This window comes from Cystoisospora suis, assembly GCF_002600585.1.
Source record: "Cystoisospora suis strain Wien I chromosome Unknown contig_5970, whole genome shotgun sequence".
NCBI classification, from domain to species: Eukaryota; Apicomplexa; class Conoidasida; order Eucoccidiorida; family Sarcocystidae; genus Cystoisospora; species Cystoisospora suis.
The window spans coordinates 1-15777 of NW_027158759.1; the positions used below are offsets into that span (position 1 = coordinate 1).

The window sequence follows — 15777 nt, forward strand, 5'->3', positions numbered from 1 at the left end:
GGCAAACGGTTCCGACGGATTCCAGAGGGGTTCAATGAGCTGGGGGGTCACTCCTCGCTGATTAAATATATCCGTTAAGAATTGGGAGAGTAGCTGCCGTGTCTCAGGTTTCTTGGAAAACTCTTCAGCCGCATACGATATTATGGCTTCTGCTCGGGTCTGTGCGGTTGCCTTCAGTGCAGGCTGAGCCGCGATGAACCCCAAACACCGACAACCTTGAGCCACCACTTCGATATCCGCTACGTTCGTGTCCATGGCCTACAGAAGCACAACCGCAGAGGAAAACCAAGCAAGGACCATGGCAGTTACAGCACTCCTTGCCCGGAAAGGTCAAGTCTTTCAGCACGACTGTCGCCTTCCTCCTGTCCAACCAACAACGGAACGGAAAGGGGCGGGGGGAAGAAGTTGCAGACACTTCGTCTGATGCATGTATGTAAAGCTGTAAATGACAGCGAACACAACGCGCTTTTTTTCGTCCTCGGTTGAACCCCTGGAGCTTACCTTACAGACGACGTTTATCCCTCTCTCCATGACGGCCTCAGCACAAGGGCCATACGACGCGCAGTTGGCAATACAGCACAGGGCGTCCCTGCAGAAGGGCGCGCTCTTGTGGTGCTTCAGCAACACGAATAGGAATGCGGTCATCGCGCGTAGCCTCACCAGATCTGCGTAGATCCGAGACGAATGGGGCTGTCCGTAGACCAGGTGCGACACGGCTCTACAGCCTAACTGGCATGCCTGCGTCAGCCGACAGGCGCGCAGAAAAACATGTACCCACGTTGTCAGTATCGGCACCTCAGAAAGAAGGGCGGAAAAGTGTGCGGGTCTACTTTGGAGGCAGTGCAAACTGCCGCTCCAGCCGGGGCTTCAGTGGATCGTCGGTCTTGTCTGAGGGATAAACCTTGCCCGGTCCTTCCCGCCCTTCATAACTGCTTTATCATTCCGAAAGTAACAGAAAATGTGCACACTTCGCAGAAAGCAAAAAGCCAAACATGCAGAGAAATATGAGTGCGGAAAGGCGGAGTTGACGGCGTGAGCACAAACCACTGGACTAGGTGGAATTGCGCTCCCGGATGACAACGCGGGAAGTGCCTACAGCATACTGAAAAGAGTATGCTCCCTTACATAGCACAAAACAACACGTCGTCCAATCGGCGCTCACCTGAATATCCATGCTGCACACAGTGATGCCCTTCACTAAAGCCTCCACCGCATCCAACTCGACAAGCCTCTCGCGCACTTCGCTCTACACGGACAGACACCACAGCCGGCCGACTACGGACAACAGCCCGTCACTCTTTATCTTCGAATCACACGAAGATACTAGGGCACATCACACGCAACAAAGAATTCGTCTGTGGCCTGCGGAGGAGAATCGAGGTAAACGACGAACCCTTGCTCGTTTTTCCTAGCTCCGAGCTTCCGCTGCAGTTCTCTAGGCCGTACTGTGCGTGTCGTACAGGTCGGCAGCCCGCATCACAAGCTGGCACACTACCGGCTTTCAGACACTTTTTAAATGCGTGATCGCAACATCCGCGTCCACCCGTGACACCGCGCCAGGTGATGCTCCGCCCGTGTACAAGAGTAGATCCACGCCTCCCGAGAAGGCAGGACGGCACACAGGAAGCCGGGCCCCGGTTGATAGCTGCCGCTGCTACAGGACATATTCGGCAGATGATCCGGTGGGCGGACAAGACATACGGGCAGAGACCGCGGCAGGGGCACAATTCCCATCACTCTAAAAACCGTCAATGAGTCAACGTAGAGACTTACCAGCTCGCCAACCTTGCCAGCGACCCGCTGAATGAAGTCTGCTGTGGCAACGACGACCTGAGTTTGATCGGAGGAGTTTCTCAGATTGTTTACAATTATCGCCAACGTCAATCTCTCCAAGCTCTGCAACAGGGGTGACAAAACAGAATAGGGACAGATTCACTCTGGAAACAAGATTGGCAATTGGATGCAAATGGTCGACTTCAATCGAATCAGTTCAGCATACATACGTCACTCAGAGCAAGTGGTGCTGTCCGCCTGCTGTACCTCGTTGGTAAGAGGGAAAAGCGTGTCCAGTTTCGTGAGAGCAGCGCAGGCCGCAGCCAGGACTTCGCTGACGTTGCGATGACGACCGATGAACTGCCGGACCATGTCAACCATCTTCGGCTGCAGAGCGGCGCGGCACTGGCGAACTGACGCCAGCAAGGCGATGAGCGAGCAGAGGGACATTGCAATCGTTTGACTCTCCTTGTGGTTCAGCGTGGCCGTATAGACACGAGACAATCCCAGACGTGCAACGTGCTCGCAGTGAGGAAGCGACACTCCAGCCAAGGACGCCAAAGCTTGGCATGCGGCACCCTGTAGTCGGCGGTGCTGCGGATGTCGATCCATAACCATGACGATCTGCAGCCGGCACATACACAGGCACTCCGTGAGGAAAATTACCTACCAGGACTGAAGGGCCCGTATTTGGTCTCCGGAAGATGCGGCTCCCCGCCTCTTTACATTGAAAGGTGAAGATGGGAGCCGGTCTTGACCCCTATGAGGCTACGGAGAGTGTATACCACCTTACGGCGCCACCGGACGCGGTCCCACTGTGTTCGCTTGAGTACGAGGAGAGGCAACCCTCAAGCCTCCGATATCGGAGTTCTGCGGGAGTCAGGGCTTTTGCTCCAGTTGTTCAGTAGACCGGGTAAAGTTCTCAGGCGTTTGTTAGTGCCCGCTGAAAACCCACGGGATCACCGCTGAAGAAGGCTTAACAACTTGGGTGCACCTAATCAGGAGGAACAGAAAAATATCTCCTGGACTACTCGGTACACCAGACAAAGTGCATAATAGTAATAGTCGATACTTCAGTACAAGTGCTCGTCCAGCCTTGTCTTCTGGATAGTGGTCACCCCGCAACGTTCGTTTAGTTGAACACTGCTCGGAGACTGGTAAGCTTCTGAAGTGCCACGGTTCATACAAGTTCAGTTGTCCCGTGCCTTAGTGTCTACCTTGGTTGCTTTTGAGAATATCGCCTTAGCGAAAGTACGCGAAACGTTAACGGGTTGTTGTGGAGTACAATACGCATTCTGTCGGTACAAGACCAGACAAAAGGAGTAAACCGACAAAAAATCACCGTAGTGACTACGTCCGTAATGCTGCTCAAAGTTCCAGCCACCACTGTGCCGTCGTCAACCTTCACGTACCACTCAGAGTGTACCACCACCGCAGAAGCTAAACGTCACACGTGAAAATCACAACTTCGCTCCGGCACATACCTGCTGAACATCCGTGATGTGTCTGTTTATCCAGACTGGAGGCTGCGAGTTGTCAAGAACCTGAATATCCTCCGCGTACGATAACCCCCGCTGAAACTTATCCAAGCCCTCCGACACCTCGATAGGCACGCCATCGGCCATATGCTTTTTTCGATGGTGCTGTGCAAGGCCCTCCTGCCTTGCACGCTTCGCGAAGGAATCGATTGCCAGACAGGCTCTGGCACGAACAAGCGCAAGAAGAATCACCTGGTCGCTTGAGCGAGCACCGAGAAGCCTGGACACCTGCTGCCTACAACGCAGTCTAGTCCCGGTCAGGTTTTTCGCGGTACGGTGAATGTGAAGACGGGGCGTGCCGCCCACTCGGCAGGCCACATGGAATGACCGTCCAGGCGCAATTCAAAATGGATTGCAGCAATCGGAACTGTATAGCGAGGCAAGAGCATGCAAGCCGGATGTATTGTGCTGTTCTTCGGCTCAAATTCCGCCAACCAGGGGAGGACGACGAGCAGCAACTGTAGTTCTTGAGTTCCCCGAACCCCCCAAGAAACAAAGCGGCCAGCAGCAACCCTGTCTTTACAGCAAGATCTGACGACTGTGGACTGCGGACCATATAGCTCCGGGCTGGCAATCGTCCGAGCTGAGTTATACTTCTCTGACAGCGCCACAAGCCCAGACCCTCACTGCTCCAACAGAGACACGCGAAAAAGCAAGTGGGATAACCCGACAGGACTCCTATTGTACCGCTTTTAGTTGTCTGAGGTCTCCTGGTAAGTACAGTGACTCAAATCTAACTAGCCCAATGCTGAAGCTCGAGTCGGCATCCGCCAAGTCCATCCATTTCCTAACTTCTCACTACCTACATCCACTGTGGAAGGCAAGAGTGAAAAAAGCACAAAACCAAAGACGCAGCGCACTTGCAGTGGTACTCTTCTTCTAGGCCCCCCCCCTGGCCTTGCCCGGTAAGGATATACGCGGCTTCTGAGCCACACGAAAAGCCAGGTTTCTCCTCCTGGGTCTCTGCGGAGCTCACCTCGTCGGCACTGTAGGCTCGAATTTCCATTTCTCTAAAAGCCTCACGAAGACAGCGTACTGCGCATCCTTGCGGTGAGGCGAGCGCGCAACAAGGAGCACATGTAGGCCATAACTGCATAGCTGTGCATCCTTCACTTTTTCTATATATACCAGAAGCTCATCTACCAAGTGAGAGTTGATCACAACTTGAGGCCGAATAACGGCGGCCATCACCGCTACCACATCTCCCCGAAGCTCCTCATCATCGATGGCCATGAGAGTTGTGAGACAGTCGAACAGAGGCACCGCAAGTTGCTCCTGGTACTTGCAGTCTGATGACAAAGACATCAGCCTCGACAAGCAGAAAGGACGCAGCTGAAGTTTGAGCAAAAGGTGGTGGTCGTAGTTGTTTCAGATCACACAAAGAGCCCGAGAAATCGATTTCAGTCTGTCAGCCAAGCCCAGCCGTGCAAAAAACCTCCTCTAAATTCGGTACTATCCGACAGCTTGGAGCGGGACGGACGGCGCTGACAACAGAGTCCCAGGACTCCCAGAACTGCAGGCCGGAGTCCATAGCCTCCTACAACGACAAGAACATAACGAGCCATACATGGTACGGAAAAGAGACGCATTGCTATCCATGCTACCGGGCTGCCCGGTGTAGTGTTGCCAGAGGCGACGGAACGACAGCAACCAAAAGGGCAGTATCTAAGGATGAGGCACCAAGAGATCCACTTCCGGTGAGCGAATTGATACGGGGTCCGCGATATTGTGGATTAAAAAAAGGTGTGCACTCTCACAAAACAAAACCCTCACGTTCGAAGATGTTGAGAAAGGCAATAACACCGGCTCTCTGGATGTCGATCTGGTAGGGATAGTACGGGATCGCCTCCATCAGCACGTTGGCATACTCCTGCACACGCAGACCCCGGAAGCAGCAGGAAACAAAACCCGTTCCAGGGAAATACACTGCGTTATCGGGGTCAGTCCTGGAGGTTGCACCACTCCGAACAGAGGCGACGCTGCCAGCCCAGCGGCGAAACGATCAACCCCGTACAGTGTGCAACTCGATGCCACATGCAGGTCCAAGAAGGCGTGGACCTGTCCAAGCAAATGAAACGAAGCTATGCCTGGCGTGTCTCCCTTTCTCTGGCCATCTGGTGATACGAGGCCGGTCGAACTAGCTGGATACACGCGCAGTGGCATAACTACCAGGGGACCTCAAGTGCAGGCGCGAGAAAAACACTTGCCTGCGAGCGTGGGTCGTCGCGAACAACTTTCTTGCAGCACGCGAAGGCGAAATCGTAAACTGCTTGTGCTTTCGCCTTCAACCCCAACTGCATAGCACAAAAAGAAGCAGGAGAGCGTCGAAGCTGAAAGGCAAAAGTCAACGTGCCTGTGTCCTGAGATCCGGTGTTCGCCGCAGTGTGGCAACCGCCGTTCAGGCATACGCGGCAGCTCGGTACTGCGGGAGCGGATTGCCTAGTCACCCTCACAACGGTCAGCAGAACACGTCCCGACTCACCCTTGGGTCACGCGACAGGAAGGTCATGACAGTGCGGTGCGACTAAGTCGGAGTCTGAACCAGTTCCACGGCAAACCAGAGTGCAACGCAAGAAAGCACACGGGGTATACTGTCCTCGCTGTATTGTCTGGTCAAGATGAAACGACCAGTTCCTTACTCGCCCAGTCGCAAGAAGTTCCTTGATATCTTTGTAACGCTCGTACACAACAATGTCGTTGCGAGGTTCAGCGGGCGGTGTCAGGTGAACAAAGCTCTCGCACTTCTGGTAAGGCAGCCGCTTAGCCAGAGCTGTAGAACAACGGACACGGACTAGCTGTCGTTCCATCCGACAATGAGACAGTGAAAAAGAGCTCAGAAGACACAAGGATTGAAAGGCTTCACAGCCCTTCAGAGCGGGGAGAAAAAGTCGAGAACAGTCAGGCGACCTGTAGCTCTTACAATAGCCAAGAAGCCCTGCTTGGGAGAGCGTGCATTGCTTAGCTCGACAGAGTACGTATCACACGGATAGCAGGACACGCGAGCGATTAACAGACAGAAACTAACCCCGCACGCCGTACCATCCCGGTTTTGTCGCACTACCAACCAACTGAAACATACAGTCAAGCGAATTTGCAAGTGGCCAGCCTCAGAAGTGTAGTGCATACCGCCTGCCCGGGACAACATCGGAATTCTCCCAACAGCTGTACGAACCGTGTAAACGACTAGCTGGCCAAAGCACGCAACTTTTCCAGCCTTTCCGCTGATGTGTCGAAGAGCGAAGCACGACGGTATTACCCCCACGCAACGATTAATTCTTTCTCTCGCTGGCGGGAGTATACACGCGTGCGCGCTGACAACGCTTAAACCTGAAGCGCGAAAGATCGCAGCGGACTGCGGTGAGCCTGGCGCCTGAGGGTATGATCACTCCATTCCCTACGTGTGGAGTGTTCGGACAGACAAAGGTGCACGCGTGAAAGTCACCTACCGCTGTTACTGAGAAGTTCCGCTTTCTTTTTATTTTGCACAGGCATCACAGTGAGCCCCGCAGCTAGTAACTTCTCGGGGATCTCGACAGAATTCAGCTCTTTCCTGTCGTCCATGGTTGGCTCCTGTTTGTCAAGCAGAAGCCTCTGAGCATCACCTTTGGGAACAGCAGCCCCCCCTCCCGGATGCGCCATACTTAGGGTGCGTGAGAGGGGTGTCTTATACATTGTCAGGGTCCTCTGCATGCCCAACGGAGGCCCCCCCTCACCCAAACCGGCCTCCTCCTTCGCTTCCGTTGATGGTTTCGGCTGAATTCCTTCCTCTACCCGTGCCCGAGGAGTGGCCAGACTTCTTTTTCTCCTCATAGACGGATCCCGCCGCATACGGTCAGCAAGTTCCTCTGCGGCGGCGACTGTCAGCGTCGCTTGGCGACGTGTGCCTATTCGTTGAACGCCTGTTGCCGACCGGGAAGGCCGCCGCGGAAGAATCTCTTCCGCTGCGTTGCTTTCCTGAACACAGCAGGGGCGCCAGTCGTATCACGACACCTTGATGGCCCCGACGCCATCATCCAGCCACATGGAAGAGCGACTATATAACGCGGAGAAATTAGTGCTCTGTCTTCACTGCTTCTTACCTTGTGGCCGCGCTACTCGATACAGAGAACTCCCCTCTTCGCTATCCTGAGTTGCGACCCGCTCGGCAAGCTAGCGTCTAACAGTCGTGTCTTTCTCTTTAAGCGTTCCAGAAAGTGAAAGAAAGTGCGCCTCTCATCCACTGAGTCGTGCCACAACATGAGGACTCAGCGAGCGGCTGAATGCTACACGCGCTTTCCTTTTAGGCACACCACGTAAGCCTCACGTCGGAGTCAAACGCTAGGCCGACGGCACCCGACCAGCCTGACCATACCATACAAATACGGGAGATACCGGCTCTCGGCGTTAACAGTGCCTGAGTTCGGTGCAGCCGGGCGAGTGACTCACTTCACCGTTCTTTCTTTTCTCTTCCGCCTCTCGTTCAGCCTGCGCACGGGCCTCCTGCTCTTTGCGCGTCCTGGCTCGTTCCCTTTCTTCGTCGGCCTGTTCCCTCCTCCTTTTCTCAGCGAGCTCAAGTGCCTGTCTTTCAGCATCTGCTTTCCGTTCGGCGGCCCTCGCCGCCTCATTTTCGGCTGCGGCCTTGCGCTCTGCAGCAGCTGCCTCAGCTTCGGCTGCGCGCTGGCGCTGAACAAGGAGTTCAACTGCCTGTCTAGCTTCTTCGGCTGCTCGTGCGGCCTCTTCTCTTGCCTTCTTCGCCGCCTCCTCCGCCAAGGCGCGCTCTCGCGCTTCCCGCTTGGCCCTAAAAAACTGCTCCCAGTCCTGCTCCTCGTCCTGCTTTCGACGCTGCTCCTGCATTAGCACCTGCTCCTCCCTCAGCAAAGCTGCCGCCGTGACGTTTTCCGCAGTGGACTCGTCTTCTCTGTCTAGCCGCAAGGCGTTTACGGCGCCAGAAAGGTCACCTTCTGTATGAGGCCCGGGTAGGCAACAAAAGCCACACAACACCGGGATCGCGATCGCAGACTTCTTTCCAGTTCAGTAAAGGCTAGACAACCGTAATACGAATGCAGCCCAGCGAAACAGAGCGGAATGAAAACGTGCACGACCAGATGAGTACGTTACATAGACAACGATGTCCGAAGACCCCCCTTTTCTCTCACCAGAGATATTCAAGCACTTCAAAATGTGAGCTCCCACCTCACCGTCCAAGGTGACAGGAAGTAAATATGCAAGGCCACCACGCTAGACAGTACTACACCGCCCGGCTGGCTCTCTGACCACTTGACATAACATCCCAGCTCTGCGTACACGCTAATACTGCGTCCTTGCCTCGGAGTGGGCGTGTTCAGCTCTATGAATTCTCCCTGATACACGACTGGACAGTAAACCTGGAAGCAATACCGATATTCGCTTGTTCCTGCCCTTCTTCACACCCATATCCGTGGGCGGAACCCACACGGCCGGACACAGTGACGTGACGTGTCGCTCAGGAGTCCTTCAACGCCGGACACGCGAAAAAGAAAAAGTGCTTCCAAATCTCTGCTGAGAGCGAGACGGCAAAAGCATCACACTTCATACAGCTCAGCGGCGCGATTGCTAGTCCGCGTGAAGCTGAAAAAACAGAGTACTCCTATCCGCACGATTCTTCTTTCCGGACACACGAACGCCAAAGGCGGATATCAGTGTTGAACTCGAAATGGACCTTCTGCTTACTCTGTTTCAACTCCAGAAGACGTTCTTGCACTGCCTGCTGTGATGCTGGCAATCCGGCAGCATACTCCGGATAGGGGTAAAGCTCAGGGAATCTGAACAGATGATGTGTGAGAAAACAAACAGGAGAACTGTGAAAAGGAACCGCCCTCCGCCCCCCAGGAAGCCGGATCGGGGGGCCTGGTGTCTCGCAAGCAGATGAGCTAAGCAAAAAGAACGTCTGTAGATGCGAAAGGCGACAGTAAATGAGACGTCCCGGCAAAGTCCCTGAACCCGAAAACCAGTCCGCAGAAGAACCAGGCAGTCGCCCGTCTCGCAGAAGCAGCAAGGGATCACTGAGGCGGGGTATTCCCCTCTCCTATACAAGTCTGGTGAGACGTTGGCTGCGCTCCTCAAGCTCGCAGTTCGGAAGACGTGTCTTAGGTGTGTTCATGGGGGTGTGTGCACTCTGTCATTCCCGATGAAGTGGAGGTTCGCGAGCTTCAGTCGTACCCGCTCGGACTGAATCTTTTCTTGCATTCAGAAAAACCATCCACACGTCGAGGTATGAATAAAACCTACCGCAACGCCTTCACCTAGCAGACCCAGACTTACTTGGAAAAGTACTGTGCAGGGTATCCACTGCGCCGAACAGGGACAGGCTTTTCCGAGTGGCGGTATCCCATCTGTCGAAGAAGAGCGTTCACCTCAGCCTTGCAGCGTCTCGCAGGTAGCGACTCCTGCAAGACATGGGTATTTCAAATGATACGCGGGGAAGCAGTGTGAAGAAGCGGGGCAGCGGCACGTGGAAACTCCTCAGACCTCCCAGTCCTAGCAGATTTCTCCACTGACGAAAAACCAACTACTCTGTCCGAGGAACGCAGTGTGAGTGTTTCGTGTATCGTCACACTACGCCCCTGCTTGACGCAGCCGCACAACGTACACGCTCCTGCACACGAGGCAATGACATGCAATATTCTTTCGTGTACGAGTCCACTGAGAATGACCAGGCAGTAGTCACAGTTCCAGATGTGCGGTGAGTCCACTCCCTATCGGTTTGTATGACCTATCAGCGAAGCCGCTTTTTCACCAGGACAGAAAATCTTCGCAACCACCCGTGAAACGCGTAAGCACCCGAGTACGCATTTTTGATGTCGTGTATCTCATCCTCATGCTTCTATAGAAAAGGCCCGACGAAGTGTGAGGTGCACCGAGTGCTGGAAAGGAGTGCGCAACAGTTCCGCTCGAGAAACGAACTGGTCTGAGTGGCCCGACCGTCATATCGGACAGCACGCGCTCGTGATGCCAACGTGGTCAGGCGAACGTCAAAGAGCTAACAGGTCCTTCGCATCGCAGTACCAGCTGATCTAGAGGGCCGCGCAGGCGTTTTGAAATCAGAACTCACAAGATTGTATCCGAGATTCAAGTCGTTGAGTTTCTCTAGGGGATCACCGCCAGACTGAGTTACGTAGTCGCAAACGGAAGCACCCCCCCCACTGGTAGAGGGCAGCTGCTGCTTCAGCTCTTCAATTCTCCTCAGCTGCTCCTTCTGCTCTTGAACCTCCTCGTCGTTCGCCCTGCAGAGCCAAGCGTTCATGCAGCTGACATCGGCAGCTGAACTCGGACCAGGCACAGGCTAGCGCCGCGAAGCAAAATTTGGACAGGCAGAAAGCATGTACGGCTGCGCACGCATCCCTTCCTACTGTAAATATATTTGTGGTGTACAGATATGGGAGAGGTTCAAGGACAGCACAACGAGGCCTCTTACAGTGAGAAATGTCTTTCCCGAGGAGGGTTTTAGAGAAACGAGAGGACTGCACACCCTCAGAGCGGCATAGTCTGGCTTCCCATCCACGTGCCAGACGCTCTCCTGTCCCAGAAACCCCCTTTTTCCCTGAAAGCCCGGAGTTCGTGCTAGACTGCAACACACAACTAAGGAGATGTGGTCACATAACCTGGGGGAAAATGTGTCTACCTGCAGACGGATATATAGCCAGCCTCAGCGGACGGCCAAGCTTTTCTTGGGCAGCTGTTTTCGAAGACCTTCACTGCACAGCAATCTCGGAGGGCCAGAGGCTTGTTCATCAATCCTACCCTGCGGCGTAAAGCGATCTGTAGAAGGCATCACGAGTGTGGCATTCGATGCGGTCTGCCTCCCCCTTCATCGTTTCCAGATCAGTTTTGGCCTGGCGCAAAAAAGACAAACCAAATGCGCAAGCGTACTGATACACAGACGAAGCGAAGAAATTGGAAACCAAAGCGCAAAAACAGGTATGTTCGCCTTTTTGTCCTTCAAGAAATGTCCCTCAAACCAGCTCATGCGAGGCCGATCCCTGGCGATCTAAAACGATCCAAGCAAAACGCATTCCTAGTTGCGACGTCCTCGCAGACCGAGCGCGCCCCGCCCATTACGATCTCGGTTCTGAAAGGCTTTCACGAGTTACCTTCTTTTGGGTGTTGCTGACAGCCTACATGCCCGGGCGGAAGCGGATCTACATACCGATGCATCCGGAATCACATAATGCCATGAAGGGGATAGACAACGCACAACCCTTCCCCTTCAAGTCTCAGCCCCGAAAAAGGCGGCCTTGTGTTCAACTTGATGCTCCCGTCGGAGTACCTGGTCTATAGCCCGCAGCTGTTCCTTGATGAACGCTTGCTGCTCCTCGCTCATCTCACACAACAGCTCATTGACGCCCATGCTTCTCCACTTCTCAATCTCGGACTTCTCCTTGGACTCGACGAGCTTTAACCCAATCTCTCGGCTTTGGTTTTGCAAGGAGACACTCTCGCTTCTGAGCTGCTGAAGCACTTGATCCATAGTCTCCTTGACGAAAACCAGTGCCGGGTTCACCATCTTCTGCTGCTGCACAGGCCCTAATCCATGCCAGTCTCCTGTCGCTCTTTGGCCAGCGACTTGAGAGCTGACCCCAGTGAGAGTCGCAGGCACTTGAGAAGACGCGGGAAGAGCAGAGCCAGACACGCGTGAAACCTCATGGCCCGGAGACTTGCCACTGCCCGCAAGTGCTGGGCAGAAAGGCGGCGGAGCCGTGGTCTGCCATTCACTAAGGCGGCCAGGAGGGTGAACGCTCGATGCCCGAGTTTGAAGAAAGGAATCTCCCGGTTTCCAGGAAGACGAGAGACCCTTTTGCCGCTGTTGGTAGAGAACCTGCAACTGCTGTAGCTGAGCAGGGAGTGCTGGAGGCAACCCGGCATAGGTACTCGGTGTTGGAGTCGCAGGCACGAAGCTTGAGCGGGGTGGAGGAGGAACTAGAATGGGAGGACGATCGAGCGAGCGAAAAAGTTGGTACTGATACTCCACTGTCTTTCGTGCCTGAATAGCGCCGGCATATTGGCGCTGAAGCTCTTCCAACCTGTCCACAAAGGTTTATCAAATGTCCAAGCATACGTTCGATAGGAGTGGCACTACTTTATGCTGCGCGAATGTTTTAACGCACACGGATATCTCTGACATGCCGCTTTACGCGGAAAGGCACTGCTTTTTTTCGCTTCGAGCGTCCAAAACTCCGTAGTACACTTGTCTCTGTTGTCCGAAGCAAGAATCTTAACGGGAGCAAAGGTGGTCTTCTCATTGGTGGACCACCACCCTGCCATCCACAAACAGCTAAGGTGTTGCAACCCGAAGCCCTACAGAAACCGAACCCTCGCTTTCACATGAATGAAGTCGTTTGCCTCCGCTGCATGATTCAAGTAGTCCACAATGTCAGACCTCCACAGAGCGAGTGCCCGTCAGCGCACGCCCAGTCCGTCCCGAGCAGTAGTGGCTTCACAAACGAGTGCGGTCACTTCGAAGCACGGGATCTATCCCCTACCGGTGCATGTAATGCTGCGGCGGCTCCAACGGTGGCTGGCTGAGACCAGCATGACGCGTCTTAGACCTTGGCGCACTGCCGCCGCATGTGTGTCCACATGCATCTTGATCCGATTGAGAAGCCGAAGAAAGCTCCGCTCGGTAACAGACGTCTGGCGGAATATATCTAGATGCGGGTGGCTGCACCTCAACACTTGAGCTGCAGCCAGCACCTCCCTTAGTGTTTTGAGGAGCCCCAGGATCCCCTTCACTCGTATGCAGTTCCTCAGCAATATCAGGTCCATCAGATTTCCTCTGATCGGCTGAACGAGCCGCCGTCGGCTGGTGCAGCTCCGAGCTCTCCCGTTGGGGTGCCTGTGAGCTGTCCACGCTCCCGTGCGGCCCCCGTCCGACAGGCGCGAGGCCGCGCAGCGGGCCTCGACGCTCATTCGCAGGCTCAGAAATACGTGATGGGGGCGGTAGCGTAGACGCATCGCTGAGCTTGGTTTCGCTGGTGGAGACGGCTGGACGGTCTGCGCTCGAAGAGTTGTCCGGCTCCTGCGGCTGCCTGCGACGGTGTCCGTCAGTACCGAGGGAAGAATACGGGTAGATTGTAGAGCCGGGACTAACTGCAGGAACCAGACGGACTGGCGAATCAGCTGGACGGGATGGGGAACCTGAATTCGAGGGGTTGGAGGGGAGTCGAGACTGAAGAGCTGCAGTTGTAGCAGCGGCGCGTGTTCTCCCATCGGCACATGCCTGGCCGGCGCGGCCTGGATTTTGCAGAGAAACCGACGTGGCAGAAGGAACGGAAGGTGGGTACGCTGCCGATGTAGCGGAAGATCTGGAAGCCGCTGTGTGGTGTGGACTGCCGGCCGGAAGAGACTGGACGCCCCTGCAAAACGAGGAAGCATTCGAGTTGAGATGGCCAGTTGTGCCTGTAGAACCTACTAAAGCTGAAGCCGCAAGACCGCTAGGAAAGGTGGTCTTGGAATCTTCTGCAGACGGAGTAGGCTCTGAGGCTGGGGAACTCGGGAAAGGAGACGCAGGGACACCGACTGACTCTGATAGAGCCTGCGCAAGCGCAGGGTACTTGGCTCGAAATTCGCCGTTTTTTAGAAGAGCCGATGCACGCCGCTCCGCTTTGGAGTGGTCCCCAGGTTTCTTCGTGGAGGCAGACATATCGAGGCCGTGGACTGTCCTTCGGATCTCCTGGCACACGGAACCGCCGCCCGGTTCACTGTAAAAGAAAGGAAGTGACGTTCACTGGGTGATGAAAAGAAAAACTGAGTGCAAACTTTGCGGCAGGTCGGTACCAAAGAGGAACAGCGAGGGTGACGAAAGTATCCGCCAGACAGCCTAGGGAAACCTACGGGGAGACTGACTGTGAACTCCCATGCATGACCAGCCTCAGCTTTTCTGCGCCGTTCCGTGCTTCGGTTCGACAAACGAAGCTGGGTGACTCGCCGGAGCTGGCTACTGCGTCATGTTTACTTTGGTGTCTCGCTGGCTCGGATATCCGCTCTTACTGCTGGCGCTGAGAGTATCTGGAGTGCAAGACCACTCACCTTGGATATTTCTCGGCACGCTCTCGCATCCTTGACGTCTATTACTTCGTGGACCCGGACTCGCGGTGTCAGACAGAGGAACACCGTAGACATCGTCGACACCCTGCATTATGCCAGCAGCTCTCTGTTGCCCGGCTAGAGAGTACGGCGTACGGCCTCTCAAGATGTCGGCTGAGGCCGAAGTCTCCGATGTGTGCGACGGGAAGTCGACAGACGTGATTCAAAGAGACTCTTGCACAAGCCTTGGCGCGCAGGAGAACAGACGAATCCAGAGCTGAAGTCCAAAACGTGGCCACACCGGTGGGACAGCGTTCGTACCTGGCCGGCCCTGTGTGGAGAGCGTGGTGGCCCTGCACTGTACTCCCTGTGACAGAACCGACCTCTAGACGCAGGCCGGTGGTGACGCATGGCAGGTCGAAAGTTGTGTACCGTGAACCTGTCAAGGGATCGGGATGTAAGTCGGGGCGGCAGATGAACAAGAAACCCAGCCTGTCTCGAAGCAGCAAGAATGCGACGCTTCGGAATACAGAATAGTCTCCGGTGGAAGGCGCTCTTTCATCACCACGAAGCGGCGGGGCTTCGCAGAAGTCCGAAGACGGAACAGAAAAAGTGCAATGCCCCGTTCCCGGCAGAAAGACGAGGAAGTTGATTTTGCTGCGGACCAAGGTGCCCCTTTGGGTCCGGCCCCGAAAGAGACAGCAAATTTCAAACCTACGGATAGAGCCGCGCAGGCAATCTCAAGCAAGCATGGAAAAAGTGTATCCTTCTTGAGCGGAGCCAGAGAGAACGGCGGCTACGCCGTGCCCGAGCGGAGACGTCAGCGGCTGAACGCTTTTCGGCTGAAGACGGACACAGTGTCCAGGGACCATAACAGCCCGGCTTCAACTGTTCGGGTCCGGCCTTACGAAAAGAACAGCAAACAGCCCTGTCTTTCGAACACCGAAGAGAAAAGCTGACCACCCGCCAGGCGCGGCAATTTAGTGGCTAGCTGCATGGTTTTTCACCTCCGTCTCCACTCCGTCCCACTTGGGACAAGACAGCGCGCCGTGGAGGTGTTGCGTTAAGCACCGGTAATGAAGGTGATCCCGGTTCCAGCCGTGTTTCGAGTCTGTTTCCCCGACAATACCTAGGCTTTGCCTTGCTGTATGCGTGCACTGTTGCGAAACGTCTCTCTGTTGCAGTACAGATGACAAAAGCACGCGACATACCGGGGGATCGGACGATAGATTAGATCAGTCCGGACTGACGCTCCCCTGTCCCGTCCGACATGCTCAGGCCCGCACCGCCTGCTGGTTGAGTAGGCTACGGCAGAAACCACCAAAGTTCTCTTGTCTTGTCTCTGCTCGGGAACGGGCGCCTGGGCACGCTCCAGCCTTGAGACGGACGCCAAACTTCCAAATGTTTGCCGACGCTGGGGAAGCGG

The 15777-nt window shown here is 55.0% G+C and overlaps 1 protein-coding gene across 1 annotated transcript; it reads right to left on the bottom strand.

The window, feature by feature from the left end:
• Positions 1-15586, bottom strand: CSUI_009743 (uncharacterized protein; the record flags this gene model as incomplete). The annotated part of the gene is made up of 19 exons (XM_068069852.1): positions 14355-15586; positions 12809-14026; positions 11596-12349; positions 11070-11161; positions 10381-10552; positions 9591-9715; positions 9000-9091; positions 7737-8251; positions 6758-7265; positions 5951-6081; positions 5481-5605; positions 5085-5257; positions 4288-4600; positions 3258-3474; positions 2041-2397; positions 1774-1896; positions 1163-1246; positions 502-738; positions 1-258 (listed from the first exon to the last, which is right to left on the bottom strand). Coding segments are annotated over exons 1-19 (5523 nt in total), but the record flags the coding sequence as incomplete, so codon positions are not given.
• Positions 15587-15777: the final 191 nt, after the last annotated feature.